Source organism: Monodelphis domestica, chromosome 6, assembly GCF_027887165.1.
Source record: "Monodelphis domestica isolate mMonDom1 chromosome 6, mMonDom1.pri, whole genome shotgun sequence".
NCBI lineage: Eukaryota > Metazoa > Chordata > Mammalia > Didelphimorphia > Didelphidae > Monodelphis > Monodelphis domestica.
This window is the reverse complement of record NC_077232.1, coordinates 295949625-295970138: the sequence shown is the minus strand read 5'-3', so window position 1 is coordinate 295970138 and position 20514 is coordinate 295949625. Positions and strand designations below refer to the sequence as shown.

Here is a 20514-nt window from a genome sequence, read left to right as displayed (position 1 = left end):
CCCTTTCAGTGACCAAGAGAGCTGAGGACAGGGAGTATTGGGTGGCATCCAAAGAAGAAATTGCCATCTGATGGAGAAGACCAGAACTCTATCTTCTGGCAAGCCTACTGGGCAGGTCCCAGGGGCCCAATCTCACCTTTCTACAGAGGAGAGCAAAGGAAGGGAGAGAAGAAAGAAGAGAAACTGTACCTATATAATAAGGATGCTCTTCCTTAGCCCCCAGAGGTCTGGCACTGGGACACTACCTCATGGATGGTAAGGAGATGATCTTGGGGTCTCAGAGGCCTTGGCAACAGAACACAAGCCTCTCACATCCTGCCAGGCTGTAAACCTTGGGAAACAGGCCTGGCAACCCTGAGAATCTCTCTAGATAGGACTGGCCTTTGGGCCAACTTTTCAGCTCGAGAAACTCTCCAAGAACACCTATAAAGGTGCAGGGAGCTTGGAGACAGAATCAGCAGCAGGAACATTCATATCCCTAGAATGGGGGAGAATGGGGGGGGGGTACCTGTTTCAGTGGAAAGAACACTGGAGTATGGTGTCAGAATTGATTCAGATCCTGGCTATGCCACTCCCTGGGTGACCTGGGGCAAGTCATTTAACCTTAGGCCTCAGTTTCCTACTCTCTAAAATGGGGAGACTGGGCTAGATGTCCTCCAAGATTCCCAAGCCTGGAAATTATGAAAAACATGCAAGGCACTGCTAAGAATGGCACAGTCTCAGCCTCACGGAGCTCACCATCTAATAAATTAGGGGATTAGCTCCCTTCAATAGAGAAGACTCGCCTGGGGCACAGAAAGGGAAGAGACTTTCTTAAGGTCACAAAGCCAGGAAGGACGGAACCCAGATCCGTTTGGGCTTGAGGCAGTTCCTTGTCTCTACGGTCTCCCGGAAGATTCAATTCCCCCAGGGGTAATAAGCTTTGCTGCATTTCGTCCTCGGGACGGTCCAGGGAGGAGTAACAGGGCTAGGCTTCCAGCTGGAGAGACCACCAGAATTTCTCCACTCTGAAGTGTCGAGGAACAGCAGCAAGCACGAGAATTGGGTAACGTTGTTCCAAAGCAGTTTGGTCTCTGGCTATCCTGGCCACTTTGCAGATGAGCAAAGTGAGGCTCAGAGAGAAGCCACACGGCTGGGACCGTAGGAGAACGGTCCTGTACTCTTTTCCCGTCCCAGCCCGCCTCCCTTTCCCGGAACCAGAGCTTGGTTTGACAGCTCTCCCCGAGGGCCAGGGAGGAGTTAAGCCCTCCTATTCTGCCTCCCCGGCTTAAACTGGGGAGCGGGGGCCGGCTCCCTTCTCTCCCGGCATCCCCAGCACTTAGCCCAGGCTTTGGCATAAAGGCGGTCCCTAATAAATGCTTTTCATTCATTCCTTCCTTCCATCCATCCGTTTACTCCAGGTGCGGTGGGGGGAGCTCGGGCTCTCGTCGCAGGTCTCCGCATCCTCCGGGTGTGGCCCCCGCCATCTGTGGGCCTCCGTTTCCTCGGCTGTAAAAGCAGGGGGCTGGGCTGGCCTTCTCAGGTGTCTTCCAGCTCCCCACACGACAATCATTTGTGTTTTCGAACCTGTTGGACACTTCCGGGTCGGCTCCGCATCCGTAATCCCCATAAAGAGATCATGCCAAGGGCCCGGGGACGCCAAGCACACCCCCACCCCCACCCCCGCGTCTCCACCCGCCTCTGGTCTGTCTGGAAAGGACATTGTCAGGCTCTGGCCAGGGGAGAGGAACCCCGCGCCTAGCCGCTGCCCCCCTTTCCGGAGCTAATGAAAGCCTGGGCTGGGGGGGAGGGGGTTCCCGTGTCAGGTTCAGAATACGGAGGAGGGTGGGGAAGGGGAGAATAAAGCCTGGCAGGGTGCAGGTTGTCTAACAAAGGACCCGGCGGGCGCCCGGCCCTGAGCCAGCCCCTCCCCAGCAGCAGGCCGCTTGCCAGACCCAGCCCGCCAGCCCGCCCGGAGGAGCAAAAACCCCTTCCCCAGCCCAGCCTGGCCACGTGATCCCCCCACCTCCGCCCCAGGGCAGCCTCCTCTCCTCCTCTTCCTCCCTCCTCTCTCTTCTTCCTCTCCCCTCTTCTTCCTCTTCCTCTTCCCTTCTCCTCCTCCTTCTTCTTCCCTCCTCCTCCTCCTCCTCCTCCTCCCCCTTCACCTCCTCCCTTTTTTCTCCTCCTCCTCCTCCTCCTCTCTAGCTGCAGCTTGCTGCTGCTGCTGCCGCCGCTGCAGCCGTCGCGGGGCGGGGCCGGCCGGGGCGGAGACAGGAAGGCAGACGCGACCGAGCAGAGGAGCTGGGGCAGAGCGGGAGCCGAAACCGGGGCCGGGGCCGGGGCCGGGGCCGGGACCGGGGCTGCGGCCAGGCCCAAGCAGCAACCGCACCAGCCCCAGCTCTAGCGCGGGCTGCCGAGCAGCGTCGGCTGCGGCAGAGGCGCGGCTGGCGGCAGCACCAGCCGGGGAGAACAGCACCAGCCGCTGCTGGAACAGGGGCCGAGGGCTAGCAGTGGGCTGCGGGCTACTGGCAGCGGGCGAGCTGCGGGCAGGAGGCGGTGGGTAGTGGACAGCGAGCGGCAGGCGGTGGTCCGGGGCAGCGGGCAGCGGGCAGCAGGCGGGGGCAGCGTTGTGGCTCTGTCGCGGGCCATGTGAGGGAGGAGGATGCTCGCGGCGCCCGGCCCCCCGAGCCTCCAGCGCCTCCCCGCCGCTACTGCTGCCGCCCGCCAGCCGCCCCGGGCCGCCCTCCCGGCCGCCGCCCCGACGGCCACGGCCACGGCCGCGGCGGACCCCGGGGGCCGGCATGTAGCGGGCCCGCCATGGCCGGCACTGACGGCGGCGGCGGCGGCGGCGGCGGCGACCTGAAGACTGCTCGCCTGTGGCGGGAGGCTGCCCTCCGAGCGCGCAAGCTGAGGGGCAACCTGCGGCAGCTGAGCCTGAGCGGAGCCGCGGCCGCAGCTTCCTCGGACCCGGGCACCGGCCCCCGGCCGCCCAGCCCCTCGCCGGTCCAGGACCCTCCGCCGCTTGTGCTGCCCCAGGATATCGCCGACGTGGAGGTGCTCAACTTGGGCAACAATGCCCTGGACGAGCTGCCCGCCGGCCTGGCCACCGCCCTGGGCAGCTTGCCCCTCCTGCGGGGCCTGGTTCTGCGCCGGAACCGCCTGCCCAGGCTGCCCCCTCTGCTGGGCCAGTTGGGTGCCCGCCTCACCGAGCTGGACGTGAGCCACAACCGGCTGGGCGCTGTGGCCGCCGAGGTGCTGAGCGCCCTGCCCCAGCTGCGCAAACTCAACCTCAGTCACAACCAGCTGGCCGACCTGCCTGCCCAGCTGGGCTCCCTGGGACACCTCGAGGAGCTGGACGTCAGCTTCAACAGGCTCCCACACCTGCCCGATGCCCTGGGCTGCCTGCGGGCCCTGCGCACGCTGGACCTGGACCACAACCAGCTCACCGCCTTCCCCCCTCAGCTCCTGCAGTTGGGCACCCTGGAGGAGCTGGACCTGTCCGGCAACAGGCTTCGAGGCCTACCTGAGGAGATAGGGGCCCTGCGAGCTCTCAAGATCCTCTGGCTTAGTGGGGCCGAGCTGGGCACCCTGCCCTCTGGTTTCTGCCAACTGGCCAGCCTGGAGAGCCTGATGCTGGACAGTAATGGGCTGCAGGCCCTGCCGGCCCAGTTCAGCTGTCTCCAGCAGCTGAGGATGCTAAACCTCTCCTCCAATTGCTTCGAGGACTTCCCCGGGGCCCTGCTGCCCCTGGCCAGCCTGGAGGAACTCTACTTGAGCCGAAACCGGCTCACAGCCCTGCCAGCCCTGGTCTCGCGCCTGAGCAGGCTGCTCACACTCTGGCTGGACAATAACCGCATCCGCTACCTGCCGGATTCCATCGTGGAGCTGACGGGCCTGGAAGAGCTGGTGCTGCAGGGGAACCAGATCGCCGTGCTGCCGGACAATTTCGGGCAGCTCTCTCGGGTGGGGCTGTGGAAGGTCAAGGACAACCCGCTCATCCAGCCGCCCTACGAGGTCTGTATGAAGGGCATCCCCTACATCGCAGCCTACCAGAAGGAACTGGCCCATTCCCAGCCCGCTGTGCAGCCTCGACTCAAGTTGCTGCTGTTGGGCCAAAAGGCTTCGGGCAAGACGTCCTTGCGCAGGTGCCTCACCGAGGGGGACCAGGAGGAGGGGATGCGGGTGGGGAGGAGCCGGGAGAAGGACCACCCCGGCCTGGACCCAGGCCTTGGCCCAGCCTCGGGCTGTAACAGCAAGGGCATCGAAGTGACCAGCTGGACTGCTGATGCCGCCCGGGGCCTGCGCTTCATCGTCTACGACTTGGCAGGGGACCAGAGCTATGAGGTCATCCAGCCCTTCTTCCTCTCCCCCGGAGCCCTTTATGTCCTGGTGGTCAATCTGGCCACCTACGAGCCCTCCAGCTTCCCCTCTGCGGTGGGATCCTTCCTGCACTGCGTGGGGGCCCGGGTGCCGCACGCCGTGGTCTGCATTGTGGGCACCCACTCGGACCTGTGCGGGGAGCGGGAGCTGGAGGAAAAGTGCCTGGACATTCACAGACAGATCGCCCTGCAGGAGAAGCAGGACGCGGCTGGCCTGGGCCGCCTGGCCCGTGCGGTGGACGAGGCACTGGCCAGGGACTTCGAGCTGCGCTGCTCCAGCCCCCACGCGGCCTACTACGGGGTGTCCGACAAGAACCTGCGCCGGCGCAAGGCCCACCTGCAGTACCTGCTCAAGCACCGGCCACAGATCCTGTCCCCGGTGCTGCCCGTGAGCTGCAGGGCCCCGGCGCAGCTGCAGAGGCTGCGCGCCAAGCTGCTGTCCGTAGCCGAGCACCGCGAGATCTTCCCCAACCTGCACCGGGTGCTGCCGCGCTCCTGGCACGTCCTGGAGGAGCTGCACTTCCAGCGGCCGCAGGCCGAGCGCCTGTGGCTTAGCTGGTGGGACTCGGCGCGCCTGGGCCTGCAGGCCGGCCTGACGGAGGACCGGCTGCAGAGCGCCCTGTCCTACCTGCACGAGAGCGGCAAGCTGCTCTACTTCGAGGACAGCGCTGCCCTCAAGGAGCACGTCTTCCACAACCTGCCGCGCCTCATCGACATCCTCAACGTCTTCTTCCAGCGCAACGCGGGCCTGCTGCTGCGCAAGCTGCTGCTCGGCACCCAGGGGGAGGATCCGCTGCGGGCGGCCCAGCTGCACCACTACGTGGAGGGCTTCCTCCTGCACGGCCTGCTGCCCGCCCACGTTATCCGGCTGCTGCTGCGGCCCCACGTGCAGGCACCCCAGGACCTGCAGCTGCTCTTGGAGCTGCTGGAGAAGATGGGGCTCTGCTACTGCCTCAACAAGGCCAAGGGCAAGGCGCTGAATGGGGCCGCCGCCTCCTGGTACAAGTTCCCCTGCTATGTGCACCACACTGAGGTGCCCCCCACGGCGGAGGCCTGGCTCCGCCAGCCGGGCTCGGGGGCCGCCGCGGAAGCTGCCGCGGCGGCCCCTGGCCGGCCAGTCCTTCGTGGCGGAGCAGCTGCAGATCCGCTACAGCTTCCCCGTGCTCTTTCCCCCGGGCCTGTTTGCCCGCTACAGCGTCCAGATCAACCGGCACGTGGTGCAGCGCTCCGACGGCAACTTCCAGATCTTCGCCTACCGCGGGAAGGTGCCGGTGGTGGTGAGCTACAGGCCCAGCCGCTGCGGCGGCGACACCCTGTCCATCGCCAGCCACGCCTCGCTGCCCAACATCTGGACGGCGTGGCAGGCCATCACCCCCGCTGCTCGAGGAGCTGGATGCCCTGCTTCAGGAGTGGCCCGGCCTCTGCTACACCGTGCACATCCTCTGCTCCAAGTGCCTTAAGAGAGGCTCCCCCAGCCCACACGCCTTCCCAGGTGAGCCGCTGCGGACCCCGGGCGGGAGGGCGCTGTTCGTGGTGTGAGGAGGGGCTAGCGGGGCTGGTGCTCCTTGTGAGCTTGGGCCTGAGGGTGCTTGGCAGGCTGCAGGGACCTGGAAGGCCCTTCATTGGAGGGGCCCGCCTGGGAAGCAGGGCCGCCCGCCTATTAAGCAGCCCCGCAAAGAGGAAGAGTCAAATCCCATCTGTGACCTGGGGCGCGCCTTCCCTCCCCCCCCTGCAGTCCCGTGCAGCTCAGCCCCCCTCCTTCCTCCCCCCACCCCCAGGACCCATGTGCTCAGGCGCTCAGGCTGGAGCTAGGGACAGAGCGGGGCGAGGCAGGGGCCCTCCTGGCCCAGTCCTGAGAGGAGGGTGGCCCAGACCTCCAGCTGTCTGGCAGGGCCCCTCAGTGCCCCGTCCCCTCCCTCCCCACCCCATTCGCTAAGTGTCCCAGACCTGCCCGGGGCCAAGCTGTCCACCCGGCCTGCCTCTGCTTTCCCCTGCTAGATCCTGTACATTCCAAACCTGTGTCATAAGGCACGCCCTCCTTTTCTTGTCTGGGAGGACAGAGAAAACTCTGGGTGCCTGAGCCCCGGTGGATGGGCCCCAGGACTGTCTGGGTCATTTCCCTCGCCCATCTGGGCAGCCTGCAAGCTCCCCCTGAGTGGAGGTATTGGCCCTGGCATGCAAAAGGGGATTTCCTTGGTGTTCAGAGAGCTGGCTTCGGGGGCTTTTGTCTTTGCTCCGCTGCGTCAGATGTGGTTGGCTCGGAGGCCCCTGGCATGGGCCTGGAGGTGGGAGAGTTTGTGAGGGAGGCTGGGTTTGGGCTTCCTCCACGCCAGGGAGCAGAGCCCTTTTCTGAGAGCGCTAGCAGCAGCTTTTCCCCTAGGTGTGCCTCCTTGAGTGGGTCAGGCGAGTTGACACTGTTCCAGATGCCCTAATCAGAAACATATTTAGATGGATTCTAGCCTTCGTCCCCATCAGCCTTCCCAACCCCACTTGGGCCCTCCCCGCCCTGGCCCTGTTTACCCAGCCTTCTCCCGCCGCATTTCAGGGACTAAAAAGCTCTGTGCCTCCCTGGGCCACCCGTGTCCTTAGCTGAGGGCATCCAAGGGGGCCTCCCCTCCTGGGACTTCGGAGGAACCGGACACAGGCGTTTCCGATGGGCTGCCCCAGATCTCGGGCTGGCCCATTCATCCCCTGAAAAGGCCTCCAGATTACCAGTGAACCGAGCCTGTGAGATCCTCTGTTATCTCATCGCCCCTCGCCACCCTGCCTGCACCTCAGGCTCTCTTGAATTCCCTCTCTGTTCTCAGAAGCTGGGCAGACACTGGTTATCTGGGCCCGAGGGAGCCCAGCTTAGAGGAGAGAGAGGCTATCTGCTCCCCTGGGCAAGGGGCCAGCCTGGCTTCCATCCCCGCCCCGTGCAGGGCGCTAGGGGACACGAGGGGTTTGCAGCCTCATGCTGAGGAGAGGGGAAACCTGCCTGCAAGACAAGGCAGGGCCAGAGGAATGCCAAGAGGCCCAGGCTAAATGCCCAGAGAACTCGATGGCACGTTCCTTTGGAAAGGGGGTGGGCGCAGGTTAGGTCAAGAAAGGGTTCCCGGGAGAAGAGCCCAAAATGATTCTTGAAGGAAGGAACAAGGTGGACTTGAGCAGATGGACCTGGCATGGGGACAGAGTCTATTCCAAATGTGAGAGACGGGGGGAACGGAGGCCCCATGCTGATGGGAAGGGGCAGCATCGTGATGGGCAGGGGGGGATGCACTGATTTGTCTGGGGCGTAGAGAATGGATAGGGAAGTAAGTAGGAGTCTGGGTTCAGGAGCCAATAGCATATTCAGAAAATCCTGGGGAGTTTTGAGCAAAGGGTACCCATGACCAGAGGAATGAGTTAGGTGCTTGGGCAGCCATGAGAAAGATGTCGGAGAAGTGAAGGCCCAACATCAGCCAAGAGGAGCTTCTTAGGGTACCCTTGGGGAGAAAAGCAATGGCCTAAACTGGAGTGGGGTCTACGGGAATAGAGGGCAGTCAATGAGTGGAAAAGCTGTTTTGGAGATGGAGTTTGGAGCAGAAGTAGGAAAATTAGTGAGGTTTGAATAGAGAATCTTGAGATTATTCTTAGAGAAGTCTTAAACACCATTGAGCCCACCCCACTTTTTTACAGATGAGGAGACTGAGGCTAATGAAATTAAGTGACTTGGCCAGGGTTCCATAGCCAGGAAGCTTCTGAGGCAGAATTTGAACAAAGGTTTTCCTGACTCCAAGTCCAGAACTCTTTCACCTCCATCTGGATAGAAGTATCTGATGGAGATTCCATTTTGGAATTTGTGAAAGAGGCTGGGACATTTGCCCTTGGGAGTCTTCTGGATGGAGGTATCATGAAAGCTGTGGCAATTGAAATATTCTAAGGACGAGAGAAGAGAAGAGAAGAGAAGAGAAGAGAAGAGAAGAAGAGAAGAGAAGAGAAGAGAAAGAGAAGAGAGAGAAGAGAAGAGAAGAGAAAGAGAAGAGAAGAAAGAGAAGAGAAGAGAAGAAAGAGAAGAGAAAGGAAGAGAAGAGAAAGAGAAGAGAAGAGAAGAGAAGAGAAAGAGGAAGAGAAGAGAAAGAGAAGAGAGAAGAGAAAGAAGAGAAGAGAAGAGAAGAGAAGAGAAGAGAAGAGAAGAGAAGAGAAGAGAAGAGAAGAGAAGAGAAGAGAAGAGAAGAGAAGAGGAAAGAAGAGAAGAGAAGAGAAGAGAAGAGAAGAGAAAGAGAAGAGAAGAGAAGAGAAGAGAAGAGAAGAGGAAAGAAGAGAAGAAGAGGAAGAGAAGAGAAGAGAAGAGAAGAGAAGAAGAGAAGAGAAGAGAAGAGAAGAGAAGAGAGAGAAGAGAAGAGAAGAGAAGAAGAAGAGAGAAGAGAAGAGAAGAGAAGAGAAGAGAAGAGAAGAGAGAGAAGAGAAGAGAAGAGAAGAGAAGAGAAGAGAAGAAGAGGAGGGTTCAGGGCAGAGCCTTTGGGAGGCCCATGTTTGAGGGGCATAAGAAAGCTGAAGATCAGAAAAGAAGTCAGAAAAGCCAAGTAGGTAGGTAGGAAGAGAACCAAGAGACAGCAGCATTCCAAGAGATAAGGGAGAGGAGAGTGGCCTCGGTGATCCAAACAAGGGGTGCCAGCGCTTGGGACACCCCAGTTCTACCCAGGCTGCTTGATGAGACTCCCCAGACACATGCACCTCAGCTCCAAAGCTGGAGGTCCTCCAAAGAAGGAAACCAGACATGAAACAATCCAATCCGATTCACTTATTTCCCGAGCACCTACTGTGTGCCAAGTCCAGTGATACGGAGGCAAATGTAAGCCCTGACCCTCAGGATGCTCGTCGGTGACCTGAGCAGAAGGTGGGACATAGCATATAAAAAGAGCTAATTCCCGCGCGCGTCGCCCCCCCCCCCCCTCTATTTCTAGCTTTCCGGTTCTACACATATATAAATAGATATCAATATACACACATAGATGCATTTGAGGATGGAGACATGACTCACCACTTAAGGGAACGAGGAACAGTCTCCTGGAGGCTCTGGTCCATGGGCGCAGCTTCGATGGAAGCTAAGATTTCCAAGCCGGGGGACAGAGCTTGCCAGGGCCCTGCCGCTTGGGCGGTAGGCAGCCATGGGGAGTCCTTTGGCTGATGCGTAGAGCGGATGCCCAGTGGGGCTCCTGTCCTGTGCCTCTCCTTTCCCCCTTCAGATCAGTGACCCAGCTTTGCAGGTGGCATCGAGTCTGCAGAGCGGGCAGGGACTTCTATTGAGACTTCTGCAAGAGAAAAATAAACATATGGTTGAAAAATCCTGAAATGATTAAGTTTCTGGGGTGGGAGCAAAGCGTGAGCTATTTGTGCCCTTCTGGGGTGGATTTCTGCCTTGTGTGCTCCTGGCCAAAGAGCAAGGGGTCCCTCTCTCCTTTCTGCAAGGCTGGAGATGTTCCCAGAACGGCAGGAAAGAGAATGGAGGAAAAGAAATGCCGAGAGAAGGGAGTGAGGGAGCCGGGCCTACAGCGCTGGGTCTCCTCCCGGATAGCTCCACCGCGGTTGTCCTCACTCTCACTCTGCTGGCACTGGGAGAGGGCTGTTGGGTATTCACACAGAAACATCCTCGGTCACAAGGGCTGGCGGCCCAGGAGGGGGAAAGGAAGGGATGGAGGGGACCGTTAGGCGCTGGAAAAACAAAAGAAATCAATACCCATTGATTTTGCTGTAAAGGTAGCAACAGCTGGTCACACAACAGAAAGAGACTGAATGGAGAACAATCCTGGCCCTCATGATTAGTGGCTAACGTTTTTATCATGGTTTTTTTGTTTTTAACCCTCACCTTCCATCTGAGAATCAATCATGTGGATCGGTTCCAAGGCAGATGAGCGGTAAGGGCTAGGCCATGGGGTCAAGTGACTTGCCCAGGGTCACCCAGCTGGGAAGTGTCTGAGGCCAGATTGGAACCCAGGACCTCCTGTCTCTGGGCCTGGCTCTCCATCCACTGAGCTACCCAGCTACAAAGTCCCCGATCCCTATTACCCTGCTTTCTATCTGAACAACCCAGAGCGAGAGGATTCCCTTGTCTAGGAGGTGGGGAAGAGAACATGCGTGTCTTTAGCACCTACTGGGTGCCAGGCCCTCTCTCTTGGAACCATTGCTGTAGGTCCCTCACCTCTGATCAAAGATCAATAATCGTAGCTCTTGTTTATTTAAGCCCTTGAAAAATAGGTTTGCTTGCCTGGGATTGGGGGAAAAGAGCCTTGGTGTGGGGTCGGAGGCTGTTCCCCCTCTGGGCCTCCGCTTCCTTGGTCCTGGCATCCCAGGGCATAGGCTGCCCCCCAAAGGGTGCTGGATGGCCCCACGGCGCTCTCTTTTTCTGAGTGTGTGTAAGATGCTCTGGGGAAGAGAGAGAGCAAAAGGAACGCATCCTTTGTGCTCTCTGGATTGGGGTTACCTTTCTCTGGCAGTGGTGTGGCATAGTGGCTAGGGGGCCCGCCCTGGAGCCAGAAAGGCCTGTGTTCCAACCCTCCCATGGGCAACCTCGGAAGTCCAGGCGGTCACTCCCTCTGTCTGTAGGTGCCTTCCTGAGCTGGTAGAGGGGAGTTGTTGCTCCGTCTCATTTGACTCTTCTTGAGTTCTTGGCAAAGATATTAGGGTGGGGTGCTGTGTCCTTCTGCCGCCCATTTTACAGATGAGGAAACTGAGGCAAGCAAGCATGCCCTCCCTTCCCCCCATTCCTCCCCTAGGAGTTCCCTGTAGTGATGGCGTCGCAGTTCCGGTCCCCGGCTCTTTTGCGTTTGACAGTGGCCCATCTCCTCCCCTCTGGTATCTTGGTATCTCCAGGTCAGGCTCCCCAGACACGGCACGCTGGGGGTTACGTGTAATTTCCGATTTTTGAACCTTTTTGATGGGTTTCGGGGATTCCTTTTTTCTTTTCTATTTTTAAGAAATTCTTTCTAGTAAGGGTGGTCTCTTGGGAGAGAGGGAACGTTGCAGAGGGGATGTCAGTAGACAAGATCAGTCAAGCCTAGTTTTAAATGCCCCCCAAATGTCGAAGCTTCCCTGGGCCCAGGCAGCAGCGTCCCCTCTCTCTCTGGCCTTCCTCTAGACAGCACGTGGGTCTGCCTTACAGGGCACCCCCAGCGTCCGCACCTTTTGCCTTGCAATGGGCTTATTTATGGCCAAAGGGTCTTCTTGCCCTGCTGCATGTGTGCTCCTGGACCCTGGAAACAGCTTCCCTCCTGCCCCAGCCCCAAGACTAAGCACCAAGTCCAGACAAAGCAGGTACTTCGCAAATTTGTTGAATGACTAGAAGAATGTAGTCTTGTTCAGAAGCTGGAAGTGGCTCCCCTTTTCGTCTTCCCTGTAGCTCTGCTGGATGTTCTCTGGCCTCCGAGGGCCTCTCCTGCCCCCTGTCCTTTCTGCCCCTCTCCCCACAGGGTCCCCTTCATCACGGCAGAGCCTCTTGTCCTTCCTTTCCTTGAATGGCGCTCTTAGTTTGACTAATGAAGCAAAAGAGGCGAGGGTCTTACTCTGGCTACTTTTCAGTGGGGCTGGAGGCTGTGGTGACCTACAAAACAGTCTTCCCTCTTTCTCTGGTTCCCCTAGGCCTATCTGGCAACTACTGGTCCCCTCCAGTGCTCCTGGGATGGCATTCATCATCCCACTGACCTCTCTGGCCCTCCTCTCTTTGCCCAATAGGAGTGAGGGCCACTTGGTAATCTTGGGTTCAAGAGTTCTTGTTGCCAAAGAATCCATCACTCAGTGGCTGGCCTCCCCCCACCCCCACACAGACCACGGAGCCTGCGGGCCTCCCTGACAGGACCCTCGCCCATGGCCAACCTCCCCCATCCCCTGCTAGGCCCTCCACAGACCACGACTGGCACCGAGCCCCAGGGCTCTGCAGTGGTCTCTGGGCCTCCCTGGCAGGGTCCCCAGCCTCAAGAGGAAGCTAGAGGAGGCCAGCTTGATCCAGACACAAGAAATGTGTCCCTGGGCCTTGGACCACCTTCTTCATGTTGAGGGACCGGAAAGGCTTCCCAGAAAATAAAGCCACTTGGATTCTCCATGAGGCTGCCGGAGGAGGCGATCCTTTTGGGAGGCTGGACGGTCTGCCTTTGAGAGCAAAAAGGAAAACCACTTCCAAACTGGAAGAAGGAACAAAACTCTTCTGAATGGCATAGATGGCGACTCCTGCCTGACCCATTTAAACGGGGACATGGCTAAAAGAGCAGATCCTTGGCTTGTCCCAGGGCGAGAACAGGAGAGCCAAGATGATCAGAGATGGCAGCCCAGAGCATCACTACCTTAGAACATTAACTCATTTTTAAATCCTTACCTTCCATCCTAGAACCAATACTGTGTATCAGCTCCAAGACAAAAGAAGAATGGGGGTTAAGTGACTTGCCCAGGGTCACCCAGCCAGAAAGTGTCTGAGGCCAGATTTAAACCCAGCATCTCCTGTCTCTCAGTCCACTGAACCACCTAGCTGCCCCCACTTAGACTCCTTTTATGAAAGTTTATGGAGGGGGCTGATAGATGGTTCAGTGGATAGAGAATCAGGCCAGGAATCAGGGAGTTCTGGGTGTCTGAGGCTCAGGAGGGAGCCACAGGAGGGTTTAGAGCAGAGGAGTGCCTGAATGGATCTGGGAGTAAACCCATCCTAGCGTGCTATGAGGAAGGGATGGAGGGAGGGGGTGGAGAGAGTAGACACAGGAAGACCCGTAGGGAAGGAGTCATTCCTGTCCCAGGATTCCTCTCGAGCCCCAACATGACGATGGGGTTCCCCGGAAGAGCAGGATCTTGTTGCTACAGGTCCTTCTGTAGCAGCCACAGCTGGCATGGTGGTGATGCAGGCTAGGGGCGTTCTCCCCGTGTGTACTTGGGTCACAGTCCAGCCACTCAGATCTGTTTGCGTGCTTCCCGACACCTTCTCTTGTAAAGCAGGATCTGATTCTTGCCCAGCTGAACCCGAAGGCAGCCTGGGGAGTGACTCACCTCCCTGGCAGGGCCAGCTGCAGCATCGGCGGCTGGAGCCAACAGGTCCGAGCATGCCAGGACAGCAGGAAGGCTTTGGAAAGGCACCTTCTCAGCCCAGGGAGGGACGTGGGGGAAATAGTGCAGGGAGAAGCCCGCCACTGACGCTCCTTCCGAACTATGGACTGAAACAGCCAGCAGGAGATTAGACAAAAGGGTTAGGTAGGGAGAGGGAGAGAGATAGAGCCTTGGAGATAGTCAGACCGATGGAGAGGGAGAGACATTCTCTGGCACAAGGGAAATCTGCCCGTGATATTGGCAGAGCCAAGATGGCCCTGCTCCGGAGGGAGTGGGCTTTCCCTCACTCCATGCAAAGGCCAGAGGACTTCTTGTCACATTAGGATATTGGAGGGAGAACTTTGACTCCGGTGCAAGTTGGACTAGAAGCCTCTGAGGTTCTCTTCGGACCTGGAGAGGGTGATTCTGTGGGACCAAAAAGGAGAGGTTAAGGAATGGCTGGTAGCCTTGAGTTAGAAGCTGGTTTAGGAGCAGGTAGATGCCTCAGTGTATTGAGAGCCAGGCCTAGAGACTGGAGGTCTTGGGTTCAAATGTGACCTCAGACACTTCCTGGGTGACCCTGGGTGACCCTTAACCCCAGTGCCTTCCCTTACTGCTCTTCTGCCTTGGAACTGATACACAGTATTGATTCTAAGACAGAAGGTACGGGCCAAAAAGGAAAAGAGGGCACTGGGTCACAAACACCAGAAGCATCCTTCCTGCTTCCCTAAAGAAATGTCCTCAGCAGAATTCCCAAGCCCCCCTGGCCCTTTCCCTCCTGCTCCCCAGGGCACTGTTCCCCAAGGGCACCCAGAAGAGCCAGAGCTAGAACAGAGAAAGGAAAGGGGGGAAAGGCATCAGAATCCTCCTCTGGAGTTTGTCGGGTGCGCAGCTGTGTTCTGGGTGATTCACAGCCCGTGAGCCTGCCAGGCTGGAGAACAGCTCGGGCTGGCATCCCCCCTCACAGGTAGAGACTACACCGCTCCTCTCTCTCTGGCCAAGGCCAGGCTTGGCCTCCTGAGAAGGCTGCAGCTGTTCCCTCCGCTCTGGAGGTGGACAAGCCGATGAACCAACATCTGGCAGGCCCTTCGGGGAGCTGGAAACCGTGCCATTCAGAAAAGAGCTCACCCTGAAGGAGACCCCCCAGACCCAGGAGAAAGGGCCCTTGCCCTGGGGAGGGCTACCCCCAAGTGACAATGCCCTCCTTCATCTGTGCTCTGGGGTGTGGAGAAGGGGTCAGAGAGGGTACTGACTCCAGCAGTAGTGCCCAGGTTCTGACTGCGCCAGTCCCCCTACGGAGAAGGATGCTAATGCAGCAGGGTGGAAGCCTCTAGAGAGGAAGCACTGGGGCTAGTCAGTCTCTCTGGTTCCATTCCATAAATCATCCCAGTCCTTGAGCCATGCGAAAATTGGGACAGGTTCTGCTCTTGGGGAATTTCCATATGAACTACGGCCACCCTGTGTGAGGAGGGAGAGGCAGAAGGCTCCGATAGATCCATCTGTGACTGTGTCCAGTTACTTTGCACAGTGAAATATTAGCTTTTAGGCAATGATTCTCTGGAAAAAAAATGTCTCCAATGTTCCTTTGCCCTTGCAAACTCAGGAGTCCTCCTGGGATCTCTTCTAGGATCTGGAGGTGGAAGGAGCCATTTAGCTTGGGTCCCTCATTTTGTAGGTCAGTATAAGCCCAGAGACCTTTAGTGGCCTGTCCAAGAGAGTAAGTCAGGGAGCCAAGAGCAAAGCCAAGCCAAGTCGCTAACTCTCTTGCCTCCAGACTTAGTGTCTCCCTCCCATAATGTGTTCTTTGAAAAGTACAGAAAAGGTTCCAGTAGCTGTGGCTTTAAAGATGCCTTTTTACTCCTCCCACCCATAAGCACATTTAGCATCTGAGAGGGGAGCAGGACTGAACCTCATTCCTATTTTGACTGTGGGCCGCATTGATTGAGCCCCCATCAGGGGTGCCATGTGGCTTTCAGAACAAGGCAAGGGTAGGAAAGACTTCATGCTAAGGAGAGCTTCTCTGGGACTCTCTGGCCCACTGGTGGTTTGCTTTCTCCTTCTCTTGGCTATTCACAGACATCCAACCCAGAGACTCTGGTGGAAGAAGACAACCTCTGCTACTTTATGCAGTGGCCCAGTCTGACACATCTCCCACTAGCCCAAGATTTCATGGTTCTCACACCAAGATTTCTGCCAGCCTGTTTGTCCTTCCCTTGCCTCTCCTTATCTGGAGACAGCTAGGAGACGCAGCAGAGACAGATCTGGGCTCAGAGTCAGAAACTAGCTGGGTGATCCTGGGCTAACCTGTCTGCCTCAGTTTCTTAATTTATTAAATAGAGGGAATAAGAACACCAACTCCATCATCAGTTTATTGTGAAGACAAAATGAGACAACATGTGTATAGTGCTTTGCAAATCTTAAAGGCTTTGTAAATTTTAAGTATCATCATCATATCATCCCCCTCTATGGGACTTCAGGTGTTCCTTTGATTATTGCACTTTGCAGAGAGGTCAAGTGTTTAACAGCTGAGACACTTCCTAGGCTCTCCTGACCTCCTTAGTCTGGGAATTGCTTTATATCCATTGAAGCTCCATTCCCAATGGGAATAGGCCATGTTGATGTCTGTTCCTTTATCCTTTTCTTCTTTTCCTTTTTTTTTTTTTAAACATCAGTGGCTTGTTTACATGGGTCAAGCTGATATGTATCCTCTCATTCTTATTCTGATTTGGCGTTGATCTTGATTGTTGGGCTAAGAAATGGACAGTCTGATTGGACACTGTCCCCTAGTTCTACTGCAACTCCTCTTTTGGTAGCCAGTCAGTTACAGTTCTGTCTGTTAAAAGAGCCTGCTTAGTTTTGAAGGTTGGCTTCCTGAAATCGTCACGTATAGCTCCTCCTGCGTCTTTCTCAGAGAATATATTCATGATTTATAGCTGGGAAGCTTCTAAGTGTCACTTCACTTTGACTTTTTTATCTTCCCCTCTATCCCTACCTCTTTGCATCACCATCTGTGATTTTTAAGGCATACCTGGATTTCATTTGGAGGGTCTTCTCGATGTTTTTGTAGCATATTTCTGCCTCTTCATCCTTGGGAGCAGACTTTAGCAAGTAAGCAAGTAATTTCTTGGTGGTCTTTTTTTCCAACACTTTTGAAAGTACTGCTATGAGCACTGACTAAGCACCTCATGAAACTAAGCTTCCAATGAATGATAAAGCCAGTTCAAAGAATATTAGTGTGGTGTGAGAAATCGTGAATGTGAAGAATACTGAAAAACTGGGAAGGCATGAATGAACAGTAAGACATTTATTTGTTCAGCACTTGCTGGGGATACAATACAAACAAAAAGAAAGGCTCTGCCCTCAAGAGGCTTCCACTCTAATAGAAGACAACACGTAGGAAGGAGGTACAAGTATGTGTCGGAGAGAAGAGGGAAGAGGAATTGGTATGAATGATGGCAAATTTAGAAATGGCAGAGAAATTACATGAGCCCAGGATAGTTCTAGGACTGACATGAACTGATATAGAATAAAGCCAACAGGACTAGTTAAATAGTATATAGAGTGATGATAACTATGTAAATGGAAAGAACAGAAAGGAAAAGAAAATGGAAGCTCTGATCATTGAGCTTGGCTCTAGAAGACAGTGGAAGAAATACACTACCCTTCCCTCTTCTTTGCAAAGAAGGAAGTTTATTGGGGTGGCGTACTGCATCTTTGGTTTTACTGGCTCCTTTTTTCAGTCTTTGTTACAGAGGATGGCTTGTTGGATTGGGAAAAGATGGATTCAGAAATGAATGGGGATGTTCAAATGAAAGATATCAATACACATAAAAGAAGAGGTAGCCAACCCTATGGTGTCCTTTTAAGAACCTCAGTATCACTGAGCTACAAATCCCCAGTCTCTTCTGGTTTCATTCATAGCAATCATGGCAGCACAGCTTGTGCTAGTTTGATCCACTTATTGCACAAAGATCTCTCATTTAGTGCACCAGCTGCCAAACTAAGGTTTGAAGATAGTCTAAAAAATGTTGCTTTTTTTCCGCCATCCCTGTGGAGGCAAGGGGAGTGGGGCACCTTGTAGGACCAAGGACCATTTTGTATTTTTTTCATGGGTTCTCTGATCAAAAAACCCAAGCAGCCAGCCTAGTAGAGAAGAGGGGTTGCCAGCTTAGCTGGTCCTTGGAAAGTTGACTTCACGTGTGGCTGAGACCATCCTTGAAGGCTTTCCAGCTTGGCCAGACCTCCCAGAGCTTGTGCCCTCCTGGCATCACTTTGAAGAATACAGGCCCCTCGATGCCGGGTTGCTGCATCAGAGGAAGGGCTCAGTAGATTCTGGTCAGGACTCTGGTCTACTTCAAGGAACTATACAAAAGGGTCACATAGATGAACCCCAATAAACATGGCAGAATGATAGCTGCTGCCACAGATTTAAGCAGAAGTACATTGTTGGAGCAGGAATATGACCCAGAGACAGGAGAGCTCTCACAAAGAGGGGAGGGATGACTTTTAAGAGAACTTGGTAGCACAGTGGATAGAGCACAGGATAGGCCTGGAGTTGGGAGAACCTGGGTTCAAATCTGGCCTCAGACATTTCCTAGCTGTATGATTCTGGGCAAGTCACTTAACTCCTTTTGCCTAGCCCTTGCCATTTTGTCACTAGGACAGAAGGAGGACACTAGGAGGGAGGGAGGGAGAGAGAGAGAGAGAGAGACAGAGAGAGAGACAGAGAGACAGAGAGAGAGGGAGAGGGAGAGAGACAGAGACAGAGAGAGACAGAGAGAGAGAGAGAGAGAGAAACAGAGAGAGACAGAGAGAGAGGGAGAGAGACAGAGAGAGAGAGAGAGAGAAACAGAGAGAGACAGAGAGAGAGGGAGAGAGACAGAGAGAGAGAGAGAGAGAGAGAGAGAGAGAGAGAGAGGGAGAGAGAGAGACAGACAGAGAGAGAGAGACAGAGACAGACAGAGACAGAGAGAGAGAGAGAGAGAGAGAGAGAGAGAGAGGGAGGGAGAGAGAAACAGAGGGAGAGAGAGAGACAGAGAGAGAGAGAGAATGAGTCCTGTTTTTTCCAACGTTAATTTGAAGACCATTGTAGTTAGATTATAACATGATTCATTCCATTGCCTAATGTAGAAGAGGGAACGTTGTGAGGGCAGGAGCAGCTGGGTGAACAAGTGGGCTCTTCTCCAGGAAATGGGCATTAAATTAGATCCCTGGATTTGTGCCATGTAATCCCTAAGTAGGCAAAGCATTGTCATTGTAGCCACTGAAACTTGACAGTGTTTAGCATTCATTATTAAAGATCAGAGTGGAATTTCCAGCAGGAAGATCGAAATGGTTTTATTTTTCCTTTCTGTGGGACAAATGTAAACAAGTGGCTATAGAAGAATGGTACACTTTTCTCCCTTTTGGACACCTAGTGAAAAGATACCCTTTGATGATGATGATGGATTAGGGCCCCTGTAGGGCTTCCTCTGGATGGGCTCCTGTTCCCTTATCTCTGGGGATGTGGGAGATACTGAAGGGGATCGATCAGCAGTATAATGGGACAGAAAAAATGCTCAGAACTAGAATGATGTGAGTTCAGATCCTAGCCTTGACACTCACTAGCTGTGAGGCCCTGGTAAGTCATTTAGCCTCCTATGCCTCAGTTTCCCCATCTGTAAGATAGGAAAAATAGTGAGTGTCCTGTCAGGCTCCCAGATCAATATGAGGAAATCACCTAATGAACTTTCCTTCTTTGATACTTCGATGGATCCAAGAGCTCATTGGTATGGATTATCCCTCTAGGGACGCAGATGGCAGCCCATCCACACCCCACCATCTCATGTGGGACTCTCATCTAGCTTCTCCCAGATGTCTCCTCAGGACGCCACTCTGGAGTCCTTCCTCTGGGTCTCTTGATGATACATGGAAGCCCCTTGGCATACATGCCACCCACCAGGCATATCCCTCCTCTAGCTCCACAGCCTTTGGGAGTCTTCACCTCTGCTACCTCTGGGGCATCTAGAACCTCCCTCTGCACTTCACTCAGAAGGCTCACTTGTCCTATCTGTGAAAAGTACAGCGATCTGGATGGTCCAGTCACCCCAGGAACCCACTTGGGAAAACTAACCCTGCGGAACTGAGGGGAGAAGTTTCTCCTCTCTCAACCCTCATGAAGAATGCTTCTGGTCTATACCAATCAATACAAAAGCAAGACTGAGAAGAGAGCCCTGGAACTGGTAGCCTTTGCCCTACTGAAATCACTGTATGCCTCTCCCTCCTGACCCCTGCCTCAGCCCCTGCCCCAGGCCCTCCCAGAACCCCTGGGGATGGCCAGGCCACATAACCACTCTGTTCTTGGCACAGACTAAGCACTAAATAATTACTTTTCCATTCATCCCCTACTCAGAACACTATCCAGATCTGGGTTTCAGGCCCACTCCAATCACATTGTACTCTCTCTGGCTACCTGATGAAAGGAAGGAAGGGAGAGAGAAAGGAAGGAAGGAAGGAAGGAAGGAAGGAAGGAAGGAAGGAAGGAAGGAAGGAAGGAAGGAAGGAAGGAAGGAAGGAAGCAAGGAAGCAAGGAAGGAAGGAAGCAAGGAAGGAAGGAAGGAAGGAAGTTGCATGCATTGGATAGCAACTATATATTAGGCACTGTGCTAAGCAGTTTACAAATTTCATCTCATTTGATCCTCTCATCAACCCTGGAAGGTAAGCACTATTATTTTCTATATAAATATATATCAAATGAGGAAACAGAGATTAAATGACTTGACCAGGATCACATAACTAGTGAGTATCTGAGGTTAGATTTGAACTTGGGTCTTCCCAACTGCAGGTGAAGCTCTCTATTCACTGGGCCACCCAGTTCCCCAACTTTCTCAGTTCCCTGTGACCTCTATCTCTATTCCAGTCTCTGACAGATATGTCATGCCTGGACTTAAACAATAAGACTGCTTCTACTTTAAAATAAGTTTTGGTCTTTGGACAATTACATGTATACTGAAAGTATAAGAAAATAAGTGTTTTAGTCCTGGCCTCCTACTGTCCCCCAAAGTGCCAAATTCCCCACTCTAATAACCTATTCCTGTCCTTCCCTTTCTCCCTCTGCCTTACCCTTCCAGGCCATTCCTTAGTCATCCTTTATCAT

At 55.0% G+C, this 20514-nt stretch overlaps 1 protein-coding gene across 1 annotated transcript in view; it reads left to right on the top strand.

The window, feature by feature from the left end:
- The first annotated feature begins 2660 nt into the window (after positions 1–2660).
- The window catches only part of MFHAS1 (multifunctional ROCO family signaling regulator 1), a 44824-nt gene continuing 26970 nt past the window's right edge, over positions 2661–20514 (top strand). The window contains 3 exon segments of the mRNA XM_056803470.1: positions 2661–5429; positions 5464–5731; positions 5733–5850. Coding sequence (XP_056659448.1) covers positions 2797–5429; positions 5464–5731; positions 5733–5850 — 3019 coding nt within the window. The 5' untranslated portion in view covers positions 2661–2796.